Source organism: Haemorhous mexicanus, chromosome 1 (assembly GCF_027477595.1).
Source record: "Haemorhous mexicanus isolate bHaeMex1 chromosome 1, bHaeMex1.pri, whole genome shotgun sequence".
In the NCBI taxonomy this organism is placed as follows: Eukaryota; Metazoa; Chordata; class Aves; order Passeriformes; family Fringillidae; genus Haemorhous; species Haemorhous mexicanus.
The window spans coordinates 136,518,058-136,540,402 of NC_082341.1; the positions used below are offsets into that span (position 1 = coordinate 136,518,058).

The window sequence follows — 22,345 nt, forward strand, 5'->3', positions numbered from 1 at the left end:
AAATTGTCTGGTCTTTATTATGTTTTAATCTAAAGGACACCAGCTCCCAGTTTATGAACTGGATTTTTTAGCGTGGTCTGTTTTGGATGGGAATGTTAGAGGGACATTTGAACAAACAAAGAGAAAGAGAACAAGTCAAGGCAGGCTCAGGTGGAATATGAAGCTCTTAAATAGAAAAATATGAGAATAAAACCTGTTTATCAGATTTGGAAATCATTATACCTGTTGTAAATCCTTCTGACATCAATGTAAGAAATAGAAAGGATTGTTAGTTCAGACACCAGTACAAAAATTGTGGATTCATTTTTCAATTTATCAGGTTTTTTTTCTGATTATTATGTGGGGTTTTTTAAACAAAAGCCAATATGATTCTTTTCTTTGCTGATGTTTAATTTTTTTCTTTGAGTTTAATGGCTGATTCCAAAATGAGCAATTGAATAGAAGGAAATATTTGGTAAACATGATTAGAATATTTATTTGATAATAAAGAAATACCTAGGGAGAATGAGAGAATGAAGAACCTTTCATATTTTAAATGAGCAAGTGGAAATGGGACTTTTATGATGTCATTGACTTAGTCTGTTGCTCTGAAAGTATTGTATATCTTTGATTTTGCATGTGTGTTGGATTTGGCTGTGCATATATTTAAAATACAACAACATACCTTTTTGATGTGTTTTACTGACAATATCTTAATAATGTGTGTGTGAAAATGTTGATGGTTTTGAAGACTCACTAGAGCTTGTGGAGTTTTTAAATTATTAAATAGATGTCATGAGACACAGTGAATAGATCAAAACTGAACACAGGAAAACTATATCCTTAGAATCTGCTTCAAAGCTTGTATTATTTTTGAGGAATGAATGGTGTAAAATAAAGCAGAGTCAGTGCTTAAAGATGGTAAATTTAGATTTAACAATAATTGTAGTCTTTGAAGTATAAAGTATTACGCGTTTACTGAGATTTAATGTTTTGCTTTAAATAGCTTTTGATAGCCTTTAAGATTCTTTTGAGGTTGATACTTAATGAGGCCACAAAATAATAATTTTCAAGTCTTTGTACTCTTTCTGCAGTTATGCAGTGTGTACGTGTGAACCATTAGCACACCTTGTCCATTCATGTCCTTGCTGTTGAAGACACCCTTGATCCATCCTTTGCTATATTAAAGGCTTTTCTGGTAATCAGAAAAACAAAATGTGCTTCCCTGTTTCTAGAAACTGCTTTTTAATATTGTAACTTTTTTCTTAAAGGATAGTGGAATTTGCTTTTGAGGTACTTTAAGGGACAGCGTTAAGTCCTTTTATTTAGCAGCGAGTTTGGATTTAAAGGATCACTCTTCCAACTCCAGCCATTGTGATTTACCTTTCTGGATTTGACAGAATTCAGATACAGAAGTACAGCTTCTTTTTTTTTTTTCTAGTTTTGTGTATTTTGTTTGTGATATCTCCATTTAGGGCAATAATTTTGTTCAAATACTAGTTTTGTTTTGCTAATGCAGACATGCACCTTCTTACTGCTCTGACTAGCTATTAAAAAATTGTCAGAATTTCAAGTAATCTTTTTTCTTTCAGTGCAAATGTATCCTTTTTCCCCACCAAAATATTTTATCTATTTATGAAAGAAAATAAACAACATGCAGAAGTTTTTAGTAGAAGAAATTCACAGAAGCCCCCAGATCATAACCCACTTACCTTTTTGGGCAAATTTTTTTTTTAGTGAGATCAGTTGTTACTGTTTACTTGAAGTTGTGCTTGTGTTCAGCTCTTAAATCTTTAGCAAGGAATTTGAAACTGTGTTAGTTCCCAAAAAGACCTTTGAACTGGGTTTGTCAGTGCAGTTTTCTTCACTGAGCACCAGCATGTTTGAGCCCTTCTGGCTCCCTGTTTTACCTGCTAATGGCAACCAAATGGTTCTGTGTGGCAGATTTAGAGGATTGATTTAATGGCTGTTTCTGCTGCTTCTGGGGTTGTGTGAAGGGGGAAAGAGGAGAAGGAAAGGGAGAGGGTGGGGTTACTTCCCTAGACAGTAAAGCAGGCTGCGCTGTGGGAAGCCAGTTCCCCAAATCCTCAACCACCCCGGTGACTCCTGAGAGTGGATACACTGTAGTAGTATCCAAAGCAATGGTACTGGATTTATAAAAGCTATAAAGAAGAGTAATGCTTGCTTTGTTTTAGTAAACACAGATCTTTGTGGTTTGGAAGTTTATGGCCACTGGCAACTTTTACCTAATCACCTCTGGTAGTTTTGGTCATCTGTAGCTGTTTAGTTGCACTATTGGCAAGTTTCAGCTGATTCCTTCTTGTCCCTCACCCACAACCAACATTTACCTACAAGATAAATGATAATGATGGCTGGCATTTAGTTTGGCATTGCTGCTTTTCTCATAGGGTCTCTTTGTCAGGAAAAGATACGAGACACAATTAAAATGTAGGTGTAAAAATTCTCTGCTTTTTACATGATTGATTGCCTTTGCACTACCTTCATTAAGGCAGTGCTTCCCTATTGAATGTCCCTGCTTCTTTCCAGTCTTGCTTCTGGCTTTTTTTTTTTGTTTGTAATACATTTTGATTTTTGGCTGCTGTAATGAATACTGATTTTTCTCGTGGTCTTTATATTTGGATCTTGTGGAACATAATGCAGCTGTCATATCCCTTCCCTTGTTGTCACTAAAACCCACCATCAACAACAGGAGGATTCCTAGATCCAAGTAAAAAAGTTAGACCTTCTTGCAGAAGTAAAGAAAGATTGGATGTTTAAAGTGTAAGTAACTATAAAAGGTCCTGAATTCACATTGAGGGCATTCCATGATGAAAGTTGATTTTTTTTTCCCCCTTTTTTTTTTTCCAGATCTCCACCCTATACCTTGTGGGGTTCTGAAGGTGAAGTTCTTTAAAGACGTAACTTTATGCTTAATATTTATGGTTTGCACACATCAAAACCTTAAATACATAAAAAAGACTGAGGTCTGCTTTTTATCTCCTCAGAGCAGGGAACTTGTAATTTTATTCTTTTATGTATTAAAAATATATATCATATCACTTTGATTATTTCTGGAGACAGTTACTAACTAGTGCCTAGAAAAGGAGTTTTTTGCAAAGAAAGAAATAGCAATTAGTGACTGACGTCCTCTTGCAGTTTGATGGCAGTTCAAATCCCTAGCATGTGTCCCATTGATGATTCAGTAAGCTGAATTTGAGCTGAACATCCTAAATATGTTTCTCTAATGCAGCTACAGGTTTAGGATGTTCCTACATTACAATTTCAGCAGACACCTTAGTTTATCTTCTGTCCAAAAACAAGACTGAAAACCCCCAATCCCTTGTTGGTGTCAACAAATTTTTAGTTCAGATCTGTTGCATTTTGAGGCACATAGACAATGACCAGGCTAGAAGTGATCATAGACTGCTTTCTTGCCTGCTTTCAGAAACATTTATTCCACAGGTAAAAAGATTCATCAGATGCTTTGTAAGGCTCAGGTGATGTTGGGGAAAATTAGAACTTTCCTTCCTTCACATTCAGGTGTTTATTTTTTGTTGCACACTTTCTTCCCATGCTGTCCCATAGCACACTGTTTCTCACTTCTTGCTGCATTACAAACCAGTATTATTATCTGCATGTAGCAATCAGAATTTTTAATCCAATGGTCAGAACTTTAATGACCAGATGGGACAAAATGAATAAAATTATTTTAAAAACAACCCAAGTTCAGAGCTTTTAACATGTCCAGAGTTGTGCATTCTTTGCTTAAAAGGGATTTTTTTTCAAGGTTTTTTCCTTTTAGATATTTTTTGATTTCATAGTTTTTGTTCTAGTTATATGCATTCATTTTTGCTGTGCTGTATAAAGCTGAGTTTATTGTTGCATTAAAACACACAGTGTATTGAGAATTTAGAATGGATAGCCTCTGTACCTTTTCTAAACCATATTAAAGTTTGTACTCTGCCCATATTGTTTTGTTTTCACAATTGTTTCAAGGAAATCTGTGGGAATTTTTTTGAAGTTTGCAAACTTTGAACACTTTGAAAAATGTTTTCATCACTGACAACTTATATTTCAGAACTGATGTTAAAAAATCTATACAGAATTCCATTTTGAAATTACAGCATTTTTCTCTTCTAATCCCATATCTAAAATGTTCAGAAATATCAAGTTAGTGTTTGGATTTACTGAAAAAAAAATATTGGTGAATGTTGAAGTTCTTTGTTCTCTCCCTTGTAATAAATTGTGTGATTAACAGTGTTTCCTACAAATAAGAGGCCAAGGCAGCTGCAGCTCCTGAAAATTCCTCTATGTCAGAGATGATGTAAGATACTAGTCATCCTTTAGTGAAGTCTGTAGAAGAGCAGAAGTTGGAGGTGTTTTTGGAATGAAGTGTTCTAAAGCAAGTTTAATTGTTTGGGGTTTTTTGATAGTAACTAATTTGGTCCTCTAGCATGAATAATTGTGTGTTGCTCTCTGAAGACTGAAAATCGTGTTAGTATATGTGGACATGGGATATATTTGGGTTTTTTTGTGGATACCAGTGACTTCATTTTGGCATTTCAACCAGTAATACTTCCATTTCCCTTCCTACATGTTTCCTTTAGAGGTTTGATATTTGTCATTAAGGAGCTAGACATTGTTTCCTTTACAATAGTAATAATAGTTACTTAAATGTTAAGAAAAAGGATCAAAATTTTTCTTTTTTAAAATTAGATATCAAGCATTAGATTAAGTGGAAATACAGGTCTGTTGTAGGTATGTAGATGGAGCCTTTGCTCATGTCTTATAAAACCAATGTGCACTTTTTGCTTGCCTAAGAGGAAAGGTGTCTAAATGCTGACTGAAATTATTTGGACATTTAAATTACATTCAGGTTCTTCTAAGGCACAATTGCTAGGTTCTAGTAGCAGGTTACCAGTTTTGTTATTTTGGAAAAAATGAACTAATCATGTTTTACTGTACAGGATATGAGTAATAACCAAAATCAAATTTTTTCAAACATTTTGCAGGTTCCAGCTTTGCAGTTGGGGACTCTGTATAAACCTCTGGACCCAGCTGTTCACCACTATATTCTTTCAATCACTCTGAGGTGTTGATTTTACAAGAATGAGTTGCTGTTCCTAAAGTCTACAAACTGAAAATATTTCATAATGGGCCTCTGAACTTACATGGATTGGTTATATTCATGCCTATGCATGCTGTATAATAAGGACCAATTCATGTTTTTGTTCAAAAACAGCAAAGAAAACTATTTTCTTTAATGGCATGCCAGATTTATTAAAATATTTCAGCAAGTCTGTATTACAGTTTGTCAGCAAACTGGCTACAACCAAAGAGTATTTAAAAATCATTTAATTAGGACAGATTCATTTTCACTCCATGCCACTACACAGCAAGACTTGCTTGTTCATATTTCTTTAAATTTATTCTGGAACTTGTCCAAGTTCAGCTTTAATGAGTAGCCTATCCTGCTAGTTAGGATTTATTTTCCCCTAGAGAAGAGTGTTTGAATTGGTAGGTTTTTAACCTGTTCAGTTAAATGAACATATGTTCAGAACTGCATCTTAACTCTTGAGTGTAAAGACTTGAGAAATAATTATTCCTATTGTTGTTGCAGTTCCAAAATGCAGTTTAAGTAGTGTTTTTAGACCCAAACTATGTGCCACAACTTTTTTAATAAGGTGAAGAGTTTTGATATGAAGTTGCTAAATGCAAATTTAATGATAGAGTATAGAACCACAGATATGATTTGGTTTACTGAAAAAAATTATTTGTCCTTGTATTTTCACTTATTACTTGAATATATCTCTTGGGTCATAAAGCTTGGTTAAATATAGCTCAATACCTTATTAATGATGTATTTTCCATATTAACAGGTGCAGGCTGGTGGCAAACTTACATTTTAAGGTTTTTTAAATGCATTATTTGTGTTTCAAAACTATTATAATAAATCCTGAATTATAATTGTACTTTCATCACTAGCTAGGTCTAGTTAAAATTTCCTTTAAGGGACATTTGCTGCACACATGGTACAATGCTTCCCCTGCCTTGATTTTTTTTTTCTATAAAAAAGGATTTATTTTCAACTTCCCATTCCTCCAAATGTATCTGAAAAGGACCAGAAGACTTTATTCCTATGGGACTGTTAAAGTACAGTAAGTGTAGAATTTGCATATTGTTAAAAAAAAATTCATATGCTATTACTTCTCCTAAGGGACAATTTTATGTGAAACTTTTAGGTTTTGAATGTAGCATAGGTCAGTACAGTAGCTGTAATATGTATTAGTTGAATAGTCAGACTTTTAAAGCAAAATCTTTTGCACTGCTGTATTGTGTGCTGTGATTGTCACAGCTCTTTGGATTCCCTCTGAAGTACATTAATTTGTTAATAAAAATGTGTTTAGATGGACTTATTGTTGAGTCATGTTCATTCTGAAGTTTGCTGAAAAATGTTTTCTACCTTATTGGTTCCTTCCCAATTTTACATTAGGAAACCATCTTTTGAAATATTTAAACACTTTGTTCTGAAATACTTAGTTTTAATCCTGCAAAATAGTATTCAGAAATAAGGGGGAAAATAGAGAAAACATTGTGTGAAAGGATAACAAAAGGAAAAAATACCAGAAAGGAAAAATGTATCAGTGCACTTCCATACTGAGATAAATAATAAAGGATTACAGCACATGGCTAAAAAAAAAGGAATACCAGGAAACAATCTGATGTCACTATGCATTACATTCCTTTCCAGGTAATGCATGCAAAAGCTTTCCTAAAATGCATAGCTAGTTTTCCAACTCCAGTTCTGTGTAAAGGAAATGGGTTATGCTGTCTGTCTAATATTAAATTTTAAAATAGATGAATTATTGTTATACCATTTTGTTTCACAGGAATGGATTTTCCTTTTCTGTTTTTGCCTTTTATACTTCTTTACTCATGCACACCTGTTTTGTTTGAATTGATAGATCAGTGAGCTTGGATTTGAACTCTAGGAAATTTTAGGAATACAAGTTCAAATTCTAACTTGGGATAAACATCAGAAAAGATTTCAGAATTTCAGTCTTCACCTGTGCTTTTCATGGTACTCAGGGCTTTTCTTTGGGTGGCTACAGGCATATGTATGTACATTTGCACAGAGAGTTTCTTGTGTATCTGAGGAGCTGGAATGGGACACATGTTTTATGTAATTGTATCCACAAGACAGTGATCATGTGTCCTCTTGTGCATTTGTGTGGTAGAAATGATCAGAATATGTTCCAGATTCTTTATTCCTTTTGGGTGTCTGAGTCAAAGTGTTTTTCTTTACTGGTGGTTTTTTTGTCTTGTTTTGTTTTTTTAAACCAGGCAGCATCTGTCTCTATTAAAGTAGTTCTAATTTTCAGACAATGTAATTTTCTAATGTTTAGAAAACTGCTTTTTTTAAAAATTATTTACACCAGCTGAATTCAAATGTGTTTGGATACATTCTTTTCTATGGTTTGTACTTTTTGTGAGAACAGCATTTTCAGGAAATATTTGCAGTGTGTTTGAACTTCAAACTGAAACAGGAAGAGCTTCAGGAGCTGTGTACAGATATTTCTTACCCTTTTGGTGACCTACTGTGCTGGAATGGGGTCTGGTCATGTACTCCAGGAAGATTTGTACTTGGCTGTCAGCAGATGAGGCAGGTGGGAGATGCAGAGTTCCCCCTAACAGGTCATACAAAACTTCTTTGTTCTAGCTCGTTGTTTGGTGTTTGTGACTCCTATTAAAATAAACAAAATAAAAAAAACCAACCAAACAAAAAAAAACCAAACAAAAAAAACCAAAAAACCGAACCAAACAAAGCTTAATATAAGATCTGTTCTTCACAGGTCTCTAATGAGTTTTGATTTTCTAGCACCAAAGGCTGTACCTGTAGGTAGATTCAGACTTGAAAGACGGATGGGTTTGTTTGAACAGGAGACTGCTCTTTTTGTGGGGGTCTTGTCTAGCATGGTGTGTGTTCATATGAAAGAAATTTCTTCTACCAAACACAAGGCTGACTTCTTCCATATAAACATGAAATGTTTTTCCTTCATCCGTGTTTTTTCCTGCAAATGGCATTTGAAGCTGGCAGCATAATTGAGTCATTAGCTTCAAATGAGTTGCAAATCAGAGGCAGTCTTGTTTCTGGTTTCCTCCCCCTTCTCAGCATTTTTGAGACAGGTAATCCTGATTCTGAGCTTTATGAGGTTGGAAAACCTCATTCTAAAGAATACTGATTACTATTACAGAAAGTTACAACATCTGTTTTTGTTTGTTCTTTGTCCTTCATGTGTATTTACCTCCATTTCTGAAAATCTTTCGTGAGTATCTTCTTTCATAAGTTTTTTCTTTTTATTTTTAATATAAAAATAGTGAGGAGCAATGGCTGTTGTGAATGGGCTTTATGTGACACTTGGATCTGTGGTGTAGACATCCACAGCTAAGTATTGTATTGTCCCTTTATAAGCAGTGGGCAGAAACAGTGACCTGCAGAGACATTAAATTTGTAATCCTCAGATCTTGAATGAATGGATATCTGCTGTGTCTACCAAGTGCTATTGTCTTTTGAATTACCTTAAAAGATTCTAGACCACAGTGTTAGGTGTGGATGTTTGTTTTTACTGTAGGTGTCTAACACTGAGCTTAATTCATCTTGGTCCAGAGAAAATGGTTTTCACTTGCCAGCTGTTTGATTGTATTGACAAGGAATTAAAGGAAGGAGCTCTGTTTAGGACTTGAGGTGAATGCTTGTATGGCCAAGTCTAAATTCAAATTGATGACATTATGTTTAGCTGTACCACCATGTAAACACAGTGATTGAGAGATGTCTTCAGATGTTCAGAATGCTTATTTCCAAACCATGCTTCCTAAGTCACATCTGCAGCTTATGGGCCAAAAAGTGTTAGCAGCAGAATATTTTATTACTCTGCTGCTTCACCTAGAGCATAGTGATCCTGGTCTGAGAAGTGATGTAGTATTTTTCTCTTTACAGATGTCTTGGTGAAGGCCCACTCTCAAAATCAGATGCAGAATACTCAAGAAATCAACTCTTTATTACCAGAATTTTTTGTCATTTCATGCTGCTGAAGGTTTTGGAATTTGAGCATCATAAATGGCCTGCTTCTTAATTCATGGAGCCTCCTGCAGAGTCTCTACCGCCAGTATATCTCACATATGTTGGGTCACACAGCTGCTAGCATTTTCTTTTGGGCCTAGATAGGAGATGTAGTGTATTATGGCTGCTTCTGAGAGTTCCTTGGAAGGTTTTGATTTTGCTGATCTGAAGAGCTGTTAAATGTCTGCATGTCTTTACATATTCTGTCCCTGAGCATTTTGGTAAAGCATGCTTTTTTCAGGCCAATGGATTTTATGTGCAGTTTCAGCAGCTTTGCCTCATTTGAGGCTCTGATTCCCAGTGGAATGTTTACTGTTTATTTTTAAGGGGCTTTAAACATGTCCCTAAAATTTTCTAATGGAGGAGATGCTCCATAATGAGCAGGAGCTAATATGTGGATCAGTAATTATGTTTCGTGGAATCATAGAATGGTTAAGATTTTGTGCAGCCCTAAAGATCATCTAGTTCCAGCCCTCCTGCCATATAGGACATTAGAGAAAATAATGCTAAATAGAAAAAGTACATTTCAGTGGTGGAATGGGAGGTGATTAGGGCAAGAATGATAATGTTAAAAACATGATACAGAAAAAGGCTCCAAACTGAGAGGGCTAAAGAACCTTTATAGTTTTTGTTGAATGTAGCAAATCAGTCTGTTTCTTGATTTCAGGTAATAGTGTGTAAATTAGGAAGAAAAAGTAAATTGCTACCTTTGCTACAGTTTTTGTAAAGCATTCTTGTTGATGGTGGATTATTTTGTCACAGAGGAATTTATTTCCCAAACAAATGTTCCTTTACTTTGCCCTGTTGAATGCCTGTCTCCTCCTGTTGCTCCTCCCCAATTAAAAGATAAGGCATTGAAAAATAGTGGAATCACTCAATGAACTCTGTTAGCAAAATACAGAATGTGGGCTTGTTTGCATTTTGCTCCATGAATATTGTCTATATGTTTTTTAGGTCACTAGCCATATGTCATTTAGTGATGCACTGTAAGCTTTGTAAATAAAAAAGATGGAACATTCAGGTTTTGAACAGGTGTTTTTAGCATCTGCATAATTTTCGGTAGCTCTTATTTTGATGGGAGCACATGGAATTGCTTTTATTTAATATTTTCAAATCAAGGGATAATTAGATGAAAATATATGGGTTTTTTCTGTCACATTCTGGAGGGAGATATAAAATTAAGTCATATAACAACAGTTCCTGTTTAGGTTTCATTTAAGGGTAAGTAGAATCAGCTCTAATCTAAGAAATCTAATAGGCACACAGTTCCAACCTTACAAAGTAACTGCACGTACTCTAATATTCTGTGACTAAGTTTTAAAATGTTTATTTTTATGTGCAAAAGTAATGATTTTCCTTTTTTCTTTTCTTTTAAACAGGACCAAGCGAGCTCATGTCCCACTAACAGAATGCATTTTTGAGCTCCCTAATTTGACAGTTCAAGCAACTAGAGCTCAAACGATCCTGCTTCAAACTATTTATCAGAGCTGGTGTCATCCTGTTGGAAATGTCAGTTCAGTGGTGGTAAATGAAGCCTTACTGAATGAGGTTTTCCAAACTTCAGGTAAATACGTGATGCTTTTGGTTATTTATTGTGGTACAGAGCACTGCTAGTGGGTGTCCATACAGCTATATCCTTTAAATCCAGGTTTTTACTTAAAGTAGCTAACAGACAGAATTTTTTTTTTGGTGTGTGTGTATTTGGGTATTTATAGCTTATATTTAAAATCCAGGATGTAAGCTAAGCCACCCAGCTTCACTCCTTGGCACCAATTTCTGGATGCATTTAATTTTCCCATACAGGATAATTTTTCTATGCTTCCTTCATCTGAAACATCCACTTTTGCTGCCTTATATGGTACAATGTTGTTACTTCAGGATCATTCAGAGGTGAAACTGGATTATTAAGGGCTTTATTAATCAATGGCATACATTGAATTCTTTAGAAGAGCTGCAGATGTTTCTCATTATTTCATAAATAAATGTTACTTGAATGTTGTGAAATTGCTGAAGATATGCAAGTGTTGGTGATGATTACATGCATAATGAAAGTTGTTATCTGTCATCCTTTTGTAAAACACCCATAGATTTTGGAAATAAATTAAGGATTTTGACCAGTGTACAGAGGAAGCCAGAGTTTTCAAGTAATCCAGAAAATGATATTTTTTAAAATTTCTATACAGGCTAGAATAATTTAAAGCTGTTGTTGTTTATTTGTTGTAAATAAACCCATAACAAGAATAACAGATGTTTTGGAATATCCAGCATTGCCAGTCATGGAGGATGTATTAGGAGAATGATTTATGGGCAAAAAAACATTATTTGAAGCAGAGTGGTGGATTAGACCACTGAAAGTCTTTCAGCTCTGCATTTCTTGATCCTTTCCATTTTGTTTTTCTCTCCTCCTGTTTATTGAAGTTAAATCTTTGTTGATCTAATGTTGCAAAAGAGCTGTTGTATTTTTGTGTGACCCTTGGAATAAGGGTTGAAAGTGATTAGGTTTTTCTTCTTTCATGAAAGTCACTTTTGTCTTATTCCTTCAATCTGTGTGGATCACCTAAGAATGGGATTGTGACATTTTATTTTCAAGTCCTGATACTTGTAAAGGTAGCAGGTTTACAGTCCACAGCACAGAGCAATCTGAAAATACAGTGTGATCACTTAGGGTTTGCACAGTTTCAAACTAACCTGTTCTATTATTTAACATGTTTCAGTCCATCAATGCAATGAACTGTGAAACAGCTCTGCTAACAGTATCTGTGCAGAATAGAAATCTGGAGCACACATTTTAAGTACTTCAAATAAAGTAAATGAACAGTATAATGCAGTTATTTTGATCCTCTCTTGTTCATGGCTTAATGCTTCACCTGGTAAATTTTGCACTTCTGTAGTTGTGCTTGGCATTAACTAGACTGAAGGCAGCTTTGTGTTCAAGACTATGAAATTATTGCTGTCAATCCTTTTGTCTGAATTTTTGGCTTGGTTGATTCTGTAAGCCTCGTACCATTCATTTGAATACTGTTGTGTAAAATTCAGTATCATGCCTTGTTGAAAGTCATCCTTGTAATTAGGGTCAGCTTCCACATACTTTAGCAGTAACATGTATGTGTATAAGCCTCTAAAAAATACTTGACTGTATTTGCACAGGGAAGTTGGAATTTCAAGTTTTCTTTTTTTCTTTAGTAATTTTTCTTTCTTTCTTTCTTTTTTTAAATGAAGTAACAATGAGGATAATGCAGTCATTAAGGAACTTGTCAGTAAACAAGACACATCTGTTAAACACTTCTACTTACATTCAGCTTAGTTTCTCCAACATAAAACAAAAGCTGCTGAATGTTTTGCTTGGGAGTTCTTGTTTTGAGTTCCTGCCTGCTGCTGCATGCCCTGGTGCTCCTTTAGGCTGGTACAGAGAGTGGCCTTACACAGCTCATGTGTTGGGCCTGGCAGTAGCCTGGCAAGGTATTTGGGCTCCCCCTCCTGCCATTGTGTCTTTGAGAATCTTTGTGGGTGAACAGATGAGCTTTTTTTGTGTAACCTTAACTCTTAAGGAAAAAATAGCCTTTTTCCCTTGGTATTGTGTTTTCCATCTGAGCACAACTTGTTTTTGGCTATGCACAGAAGTAATACTTTAAGAATATAGATTTCCATCTCCATGGTGTTGTGGATTAATATTTCTTTGATTAATTTGCTACAAGTAATGGAAGTATAAACACTTGTTTCTAAGTTGCTATTTACTGTTCTTCCTTTTCTTTTTCTGATTATATTTATATTGAATTGTAGCGTTCTTGCAGGAAAAAGCAAGAATATACTCAAAGATTCCCTTTCCTTCACTTTATTCTATTTTTCAGGGAATCTTTCTCTTGAAATTATTGCTTACATTCTGCTGTTTCAAAGAATTGTAAACTATGTGTTTCATGAATACAGCAGCACAAATTATCTTCTATGTTTCCATTTTCAAACTTCTAAAAGCCATCTTTCTAACCAATTAGAAATATAGCAGGACTAACAGCTATGTCTCTATCCAGATTTTTTCCCCTGTTAAAAGTAAATTAAAAAAGCCTTCCCTGTACATTACATTATTCTGAAAAGAAAGAAAGGGCTTATGTATTTCGTCTTCTATTTGTAATGGTCTGCTGTTATCCCAAGGTTTCCAGCAAATCTGACTGCTACAGGCAGATCTCAGGATTTTTTAAATTCGTGATACTCAGTGTAGCATCATGGTTGTTTTGTAATTTGTGAATGAAATGTCTCCTCCTGTGGAAATGGTCTAGTTATTAGCTACCCACCCAGATCTGTTCTAACAATCTGTTTCACTGATACACTGTGACTTGAAACTTTTCCTCTCTAGGTAGCTCTTCATACACAGCTAGTCTCAAATGTGTTTGCTGTTTGTTTACATAGCCTACAACTTTCTCAACTGCTTATGTCTATATTGCTACTTTTTGTGTGGGATTGAAGGGTATTATTGGACTGAAACAGTTGTTGCTGAGCTCTTTATGTCTTTGTTGGGGCTTTGTGCTGGATGCTCTTGAGAGTGTTGTTCTTCCTTAACACATCAGTTCAGTATTACTTGAACTCAAAAGGGATAGATACCACAACCCTTTGTAACCTCTCAGCCATGATCTTTTTCAGCAGCCATTGTGCTATGGCTTTTGGTTATATGCTTTTTCAAACACAGCCATCTCTTCCAATTTTATCATTGAAACTTATGATATGGGCTTAGAATATGGGCTGAGATATTCTATAGGAGAGGAACAGATTATAGAGGGAAAAATAGAAATAAAAAATTGAAAGGGAGAAAAACAGGAGAAACAGGATCACCCAATATAAATGGAAGAGAGCAGCAGAGCAATATAAAACAAGAAACAGGTAGAAAGAGTTAAAGTAGAAAAGCAGTAGAAGTTAAGAAAACCAAAGATTTATAGGAAGATGAGTACAGATGCATGAGTTGCAGGGAGGGGGGGGAACGTTTAGGGAGGAACACAGGACTATTGACCCTTTCACCTGCTGTGGAGAGGCTCACTTGGCACAAAGGCCCCTTTGGGAACCTGTTTGCTAGGCAATGGCTGAAAGACCTTCTATGGATCTAGTTTAAAAAGGGAGCTCTGCACTGTGTATTTCCACAAACGTACGAACAGAGTTTATTGCTAGTGTCTGGGGTTCTGTCCTAAATTTTCTCCTGGAGCAGAAATTTTATCCTGCTCCAAAACTTCTTTCAAAGGTTATGGAGGCTGAAGTTGGTCTAGGGATTCAAAACAACCTCTCTGAGCTCTATGCTCTACAAATTCTTTATTGTAATAGATTAATGGAATACCAGAAAGGGAAGATTGCTTGAAGATTAGCACACTTTTGTCCCTCATCTACTTTCCTCCCCTTGTTCTTCAGAAACCTTTTCCTACTAGGAGAAAGACACTTTACTCAAATATTCCCTAGTTTGTTATTAGATTGTTGTCTTCATTAGATCATCAGAGAGTTTATTTTTAAATTAAGTTGCCTAAAGGCAAGCTGTCTGGGGAAAAAAAAAAAAAATCTGGCGTCTCGAAAGCAAGTCGTGTGTGTTTGGTATCTGACAGAATTTAAAAATGTACTGTAGTACTTAAAATTTGTATTTTTCATGCATATTAGTAAGATCTCTTATCTTAAAACTTCCAGTAAAAGATGCATACAGTACTGTGATTGAGTTTAGAACTTGTGGAGGACAGATAAAATGAGTATATCAGGAAAGATGTATGTTTTTACTCTAGAAGTTTTTTTATAAACATGTTTAAATATTATGTCTGTTTTAGCTTGAGATGATTTAATTCTGCTGAGAGCAGGTTTTTAATTATAAATTATATGGAATTTAATGAAACTTCTGAAAGCATTCAACTCCCTTCATTGTATTCCATTCATTGTTTCACCTTTTGTATTCCATATATTTAAATGTCTAGTTGGAAAAAGTTCATTTTAGGGTTCTTAGAAGTCAAGATAGATTAAAAAAGAGAGATAATATCAGCAGTTAAACTTACTACTTGAATGAGTAGGCATTATTACTTAAGTTCCAGATTGATGCATACTGCCAGAAACAGTTATGCAAGAACAAAAGTTATAGAAAACTTAAAATAGATGGGAATACTAGTGACAAAATGCAGCATAACAAACAGAAAGTAAAACAGCTGCAAACAGCTTTTTGCTCTTTTTCATGGGTCAAGAAAAAGCATTACTAACTTTTTAATGCATTATATCTAAAATAAAAAAAAGCACAAAAGCAGTCTTCAATCCACATGAAACTCTTTGGAAATTTATGTTTTGGTTTAATTTTATAATCCTTTTGGTATACAAGCACAACAGCATATTACATGTCAGTTAAATAATGTGAGTTCTTAGGCTTGTGAAACATCCTGATTCTGCATTTCAGTCACTATAAATGTGGAAACAAATATGAATTTGAAATACATAATGTTTTCTACCTTACTACATGTATGGATGTTAATATTGTTGCAATTATTAATATACAAATTAGAAAATAAAAGTAAGTGTACAAAATACCAAAATACTAGGAAAACAGCATTAGTTAAGATCTTTCAAAGGCTGAACATGATTAATCCTGCAGAGTAATTGTACTCTGTATTTTTTCCATTATTTGTTAGTAAGTACCTGAAGCACTCTGTTTCTAGCCATTCCAGCTTGCCAAGAAAATACATACACAGTCACACATGGCTTTAGTTTACTCAGGAAAACTGGAACTTGCTACCACTTTTTCCTTGTCCTGTTCAGGTAGTTCATTATTTTGTTGACAGTTCGGTTCCATTAATCTGGTATTTTTGGGAAAATTGCTTGCAGACCTTACATTTCTCTACTGAAGGTGATCAAATAGGCATTGAATCCCTCATGTAAATGATGTCTTAAAATAAAATCTATTTTCCAGAAAGTAACTGTAAAACTATTTTATGCAAGATTTCATGTGGGATACCTTAATGGTTGAATAATAAATTTTACCTCATAAAAATGAAATTCAATAATACAGTAGCTTTCTCAGCGCAGTAGCATCTGGTTGAATCTCATGAGAGCCAATATTTTCCAACTCATTAGGATCATGTCGTTCTGTATGTCGTCAACATTGACTTAGCCAAGCTACCTTTACTTACACAACCGCCAAACTATTAAATAGGTCTCTTGTGGAGTGAAGTCAAATATTCCTCTTATTTTGCTTTTGCCTTGGAAGAAGAAAAGAAAATTTACATGCTGTAACATTTAAACATCTGGTCTAAACCACATCAGGGTAGCAGTGAGGAAAGTAACAGGATTCAGTATTCTTCCCAGGTGTACATATAAAAAAGGGTTGTGGAGCTGCTGCATAGTTCTTTTAACCACTTAGGAAAAAGACTGAAATAAGTGACTTGCCTTTCTAATACCCCTGTTTTTAAAACTACTTTTTTCCTCTTGCCTGCTCCCTTGCCACCGAACTCCAAAACACAAAAGCCAGCCAAAGACCAACATTTCAGAGTTTAGAGGTAATACAGGTTGTTCAGCTCTAACTTCCTTGCAACATACTGGCATTTAATCTCTGTTCCATATAACACGGACAATTTTGCATTCATTTGGAGGGGTATGAATTGAAATTTCTGTCTAAAATAGAAGTGTAAGAGTGTATTCTCCTAATTGCTTGGGAGTGGCAGGACATAGCTATATGAAACTTGCACAGTATAAACAGTTTACTGTCTTGTGTGGGTGATTACCCACATGTGTCCTCATCCTTCATGTAGGCCCAGAATGGAATGTTTAAGTAGTATTAATATGTTGTGCATTTTTGTGAAACTCTGGTAGATTATCAGCTCTAATTTCAGATGGATAAACAGCATGGATAAGCAACCTAAGAACCTAAGATTTCTTCTTTAGCATATTTTTTTTAAACCTAATATAGTCATGTATAAGATGTTATTTCCTCTTGTAGTAAACATTTTCAGTGATATTCTTAAGTCATGAACTGACTTGCACTGGAAGGAGATAGGTGGGACATTTTATCATCCCAGTATGTAATCAATGAGATTTATCTTCCTGAGTATCTGAATAAATCCTCTGCCAGAAGCAATGGCTCTGTTGTGGCCTGAAATGAGGCATTGAAACCAGTAATTATGATTGCCTTTTTTTTTCCTGGTCTAATTAATATTTACTAATCACCTTTGAAGTTGAAACATACAGTATTCTGATGGAAGAGTGGTGGTAGGCATACTTAAGGCATTCATGTGAGCTTAACTCTGATGGGTAATGTTGTGCTAAAGAATCTAATGTACTTCAAAATCCACATGAGACTTTTTAAATGTCTTTTGTGTTGAAAGTGAATATATACTTACTGTCAACAGAACAGTGAAGGAGAAAAAAGATAAATAAATGAGTGAGTTGTGAAAGGAACGCACATATACATGAAATCCATAGCTGTGCATAAATGTGTACAAATTTCTTAAGCTGAGTTGTTTCAGAATTGCAGGAGAGCTCAGTTCAGTGCCTATGCTGAAATTAACAGCAAACTCTTGAGTATGTTAGTGTGCTACCAAAAAACCAAGACACCTAAACTTAGAGCTATAAATAGTGCCCTTACTCCAGAGTCAATAGTTTATTTGCACAATGTGACTGAGAGCACCTGTTTTGTTTGTTCAGCTGCTAGTTTGATGTTGTTTGTTCTCGTGCTTGGATAGCAGAGAGGTAGGCTGCCTTTTTGCCTGGTTCTAGCTGCCAGGTATTGCATCAGGTGGAAAACTCTACAGGGGGATTGAGATATTCGCTTTTAAAAACAATAGAGCATGTTGAGCCTAAATTACTGAAATTCAGTGTTACAGCAGGAAGGCTGGGAAAAACATAAGTCTTGAATTGAAGTCTTCAGTCTCTGCTGAATAAAAGAAACTGGGAATTTTCTGAGAAGCATTCAGAGCACACACAAAAGAAAACTTAAGAGATAACAGAAGGAAAGTTTGGGGTTTTTTTGTGTGTGCAAAGGCCCAGAGAACCTGTCAAATATAGAGTGAACCTGGAAACCATCAGTGGTTGCTGATATATAAAAATAAACCATGAATGAGGCAGCCATAGTGTTTTCTTGACATCTGTGTTTTTTAAGAAAAAGGTTCGTGCAGAGGTGTTGCGGTAGAAGTATTGATGCCAGTCACTGCCATTTCCTGAACACTGCTCTTCAGAAGAGCAGAAGAAAGCTGTTTCTTTGTAGCTGGCAAAAAATAATAGGGTTGTCAGAAAATTCAAGTTGGAAGGGTCTACAGGAAGCCTCTGCCATTCAGTCTTCTGTTAAAATAAGAGTCAATTACGGGATCAGACCAAGTTCTTTAGGGCTATACCCAGTCAGACCTTGAAAATCTCCAAGGGTAAGAATACCCTACCTTTCTGTGCAGCCTGTGCCACTGCTTGACTGTTCTCATGGTGAGAATGCTTTTCCACCATTCTAGGCAGAACCTTTCATATTTAAGTATATGACAACTGTCTATCATCCCATTACCGTTCACCTATGTTTAGAACCTCCATCACAACTTTCTCATACATACAGGAAGGCTGCCAATATGTCAAGTGTGTTGCTGCTGGTTTTGACCTTATTAAACATAAAAACAAAACTACAGCTTAGAAATCCTGACTAGTCTTAAAACTCTCTGATGGTGATTCTGAAATCCTTTTCCTATTCTAATTGTCATGCCAACTAGATTTAACCTGAGTGTCGATGCATCAGTACATACATACAAAATAAATGATGCTGTATTCTGAGTAGTAAATACACTGATGTATGACATAAATTAATTCCAGCTTAGAATATCATTCTCTGCTGGTTTGACATTTGTGGAAATTCCCAAAGTCACTATCTCTTCCTTTTGCCCTTCTGATTAAAGAGTTCTATTTTGTGGGATACTAGTTTGTGCCATGAAATATTCTGAGAGGAAGTGAAAATGCATACAGGTGTTACAGCACAAAGAAATGATTGTAGTTTATGGTCATTATGGTATAATGTTTTCTCTATCGTTGGACATTTTTTTATTATGTTTACTTACTTCTTTTTATTTATCACTTTGAAAGAATTTAGAATGCCTTATAGCACATATCTTCCCCCTTTTTATTCAAATGGGACAATTCAGTTTTGAAAGGAACAGACTAATTAGAGGTTTTCATCTTGAGGAAAGAAATATCAAGACTTTTTTTATGGAGTACATTATTAAGGAATGTGAATGTAATGAGAAAATTGTAAAGATAAAATTGAAATATTCCTGTGAGGAACTTATTGTAGTAAAATTGTGTTTATTGTAGTAGTAGTTTTTAAGGAAAAAAACCCCAAGGCATAATCAAAAGTAGATAGATTTAACAATAAGCAACTATTAAACATGGTAGAAGCATGTTTTCTCTATTCAAATATGTAATATTAACTGCTGACCTTGAGTAGTGAGTTTATGTAATATGTATAGTCTTGATCAAATAAAAGTTGTACTGAGTTGAAGTCATGGGACAGATCCCAAGTATTGGACTGCTGCTTAAAACTTATTAGTGTCTACAATATTAAGAGTTAAAAAATTCTAGTATTCTCTAATGTTACTTTTATGGATTAAACTCTAGTGAATGGTATGGAAAACAACTTTCCATTTGTGAGAGTGTTTTGGTTCTTGTGGCAAGGTAAGGTGATAAATACCAATGGTATTCTTGCCATAGAGATACCAGATTATTACGTACTGCAATAGCAATTTTTAGTCTGACGTCCCATGTGATTTTATATTATATTAAATCAGGCTTTAAAAAGACATACATACCTTGTAATTATTTTAAACCTAGTGATTATAGATCCAAATCCCATTTTTTAATTGCATGGATATTCAAGAAAAATACCTTCTTCTCCAGGAACATATCATATGGGAGAGTTGTTAAGCTGTTAACAATGCAGACTGTACGAGGAGTAATTATTGTATTTCTTGCAGTCAAGAATAATGTTTTTCCTACATGTCTAGTCTGCCTCATGGTCATGGAATATAGTGAGTGCAAGTTCTATGTAACATGGTAATGGTAAGGATAGAAAGTGTATTTTTACTGGAAAATGCTGAGCTTCAATTATAGGAGCTCTTTTGCCCATTAATTTTTCACTTAGTGCTATGTCTCTAAAGACAGGTAGTTCTTTTGGAGGAATATTCTACCAAAACTAGAAATACACAGTAACATAAAAAGGTAGTAAGGATATGGGAGACAAAGCCAGTGAAACATTAGGTTCTCAGGAAGCTATATTAAGCAAGAAAACTCTTAATTTAACACTTTGCAGTTTTGATTTTGCTGTTGGAAGGTTATTATTAAGGAGCTAATATAGAAAGGGATGTGTTCTGTTACAGTGTTATTTAATGGTATCCTGTGAATGTCCCTTCTGTTTGTGTGAAGCATAATAGGAAAATTAAAAATGGCACAAGCGGATGTAGCTGCTTTGGTTTTGCTTTGAATACTTGCTGTAGGCAACTGTTCCTTACTGTGTAGTATTATAAAGGTACATATCATACTTTGTGAAACACTAATCAAAATCTTGGATTCTAAGAGTATATCAGAGGTCTCTTTATAACCACAGCTCCTGGATTCTGGGATCTTTGTCTTATGTGAAATAAAAGCTCTTATACCTGCTTAATGCTCTCCAAAACATACTTTGTAACAGGGCTGCTGGCTATTCAAGGAAAGTAATCAGAACTATTTCCAGAAACACCTTTGTTTTAGTTGGAGATCATCTAAATAAGCAAAGTCCCTAGTCTGAGCTTAGTTTCTTTCTTTTATGATGATATCAAGTTCAAACCGAATGTGTTTCATTTGTTTTTTTTTTTTCTTTTTTTGTTTTGAGTGTAGTATGTTGAATAAATCCAGATATTCCACTGTCTTATGCTGATTTCTCCCAGTTTGATGCTGTGGCTTTGTTGCTGCATCTTGCTTATGCTCTTTTCCTATTTTTAATGTATTTTTGTCTAATTCTGTGATAGTCAACCCTTTATTGAACTTCTTGGTTCCAGTCTTTATGCATTCTCCTGATTTGCCTCTTTTTTCTTCTTTAATACACAGCAGGGGACCTGAACAGTTAGGTATGGATAGGTAGAATTGACTCTTGCATGGTATTTTCAAATGTTTTTCTCATTAAACATGCTTTCTCTGAACAGAGGTTTATGGTAAGCGTTTTCTCCTCCCCCCATTAGTTGCTACAGGGCAGGGGAGTGACTAGAAGATGCAGAAATTAGGAAGAAGATCAAGTCTTGGGTAGTGTTATAGAAATGTTTTACATCTTGACTTCTGGAAAGGGTGTTCCTATTACTATTCCAGTAATTATTCAAATTTTCCAATTTGAAGACATACACTTTTTTTCCTCAACCTGCTGTTGGAAGAAGAAAAGCTTAATTGCTCTTAGGGGTGTAATCTTGTTGAGAAGTTCCATTTACTTCTTTAAATGAATTGTCCCAATAGTGGAATTATATTGTAGACTGTTTCAGTTTCCTGAGCTAAGTGAATACTGGATGATTTAGAGCAAAATGCAAGAATTCCAACATTATAGAAGCCAGCCATCTTTGCAACTCTGATGAGACTTGGAGTTCCCCTCATGTGATTGCTTGGGTTTTACCAGGCTTGTGTGACATACCACAGCTGGATATAGCACTTCTGCTATGTCAGCTGCTTTATTCTTGCATTAGTTACTATTTTTCATTCTTCTATAAGTACACTCAGGTTAGCAATGTAGCCAAATACCAGATATTTTAGTACTTGGAATTACTGGAGAAACTTTTTAAAATAATAATGATTAAAAATGCTAATAAATTAATCACTTGCTTTACTACAAGCCAAGAAGACCAAGAAGAGTTTTCAAACTGACTGATATCTTTCCTAACTATTTTAGAAAGTCAGGGAGTCCATAAGATTTCAATTTTCATCTATCTCCGAGATTATTTTCCTTACTCTTTTGGTGTCTTTTCAGAGAAAATATTTTAGGAAAGCTCCATTTTTTGCTGTCTCACTACCAGGTGATTTAGTGTCAGCTCAGTGGCTTGTACTCAGAAGTTATCTGATATCTTTTGGTTTCAGTTTGGATAGCAAAAAATGCATTCGCCAGATGAGGTTGTGTGTGTTGTTTGATAGGTGGGTCCATTGAGCTTTCTTATTTTATGTTTTCTGATGTTTTGGCTTTTGATGGACTACACTAAATTCTGTTCCTTTCCTTGAATGATTGTGTCATCCCAGAAACTCAGACTTCAATTAAATTTTGAGATGCAGAATTAC

The 22,345-nt window shown here is 35.0% G+C and overlaps 1 protein-coding gene across 7 annotated transcripts in view; it reads left to right on the forward strand.

Annotated features, from left to right (window-relative positions):
- VPS13B (vacuolar protein sorting 13 homolog B) overlaps positions 1 to 22,345 on the forward strand; it is a 431,824-nt gene that overhangs the window by 83,709 nt on the left and 325,770 nt on the right. For all 7 annotated transcript variants that reach the window (XR_009488944.1, XM_059864515.1, XM_059864541.1 and 4 more), the window contains exon 17: positions 10,480 to 10,664. Coding sequence is in view for 6 of the 7 variants with exons in the window: in XM_059864515.1 (XP_059720498.1) it covers positions 10,480 to 10,664 (185 nt within the window). In the remaining variant the exon portion in view is untranslated. The remainder of the gene's footprint in view (positions 1 to 10,479; positions 10,665 to 22,345) is intronic.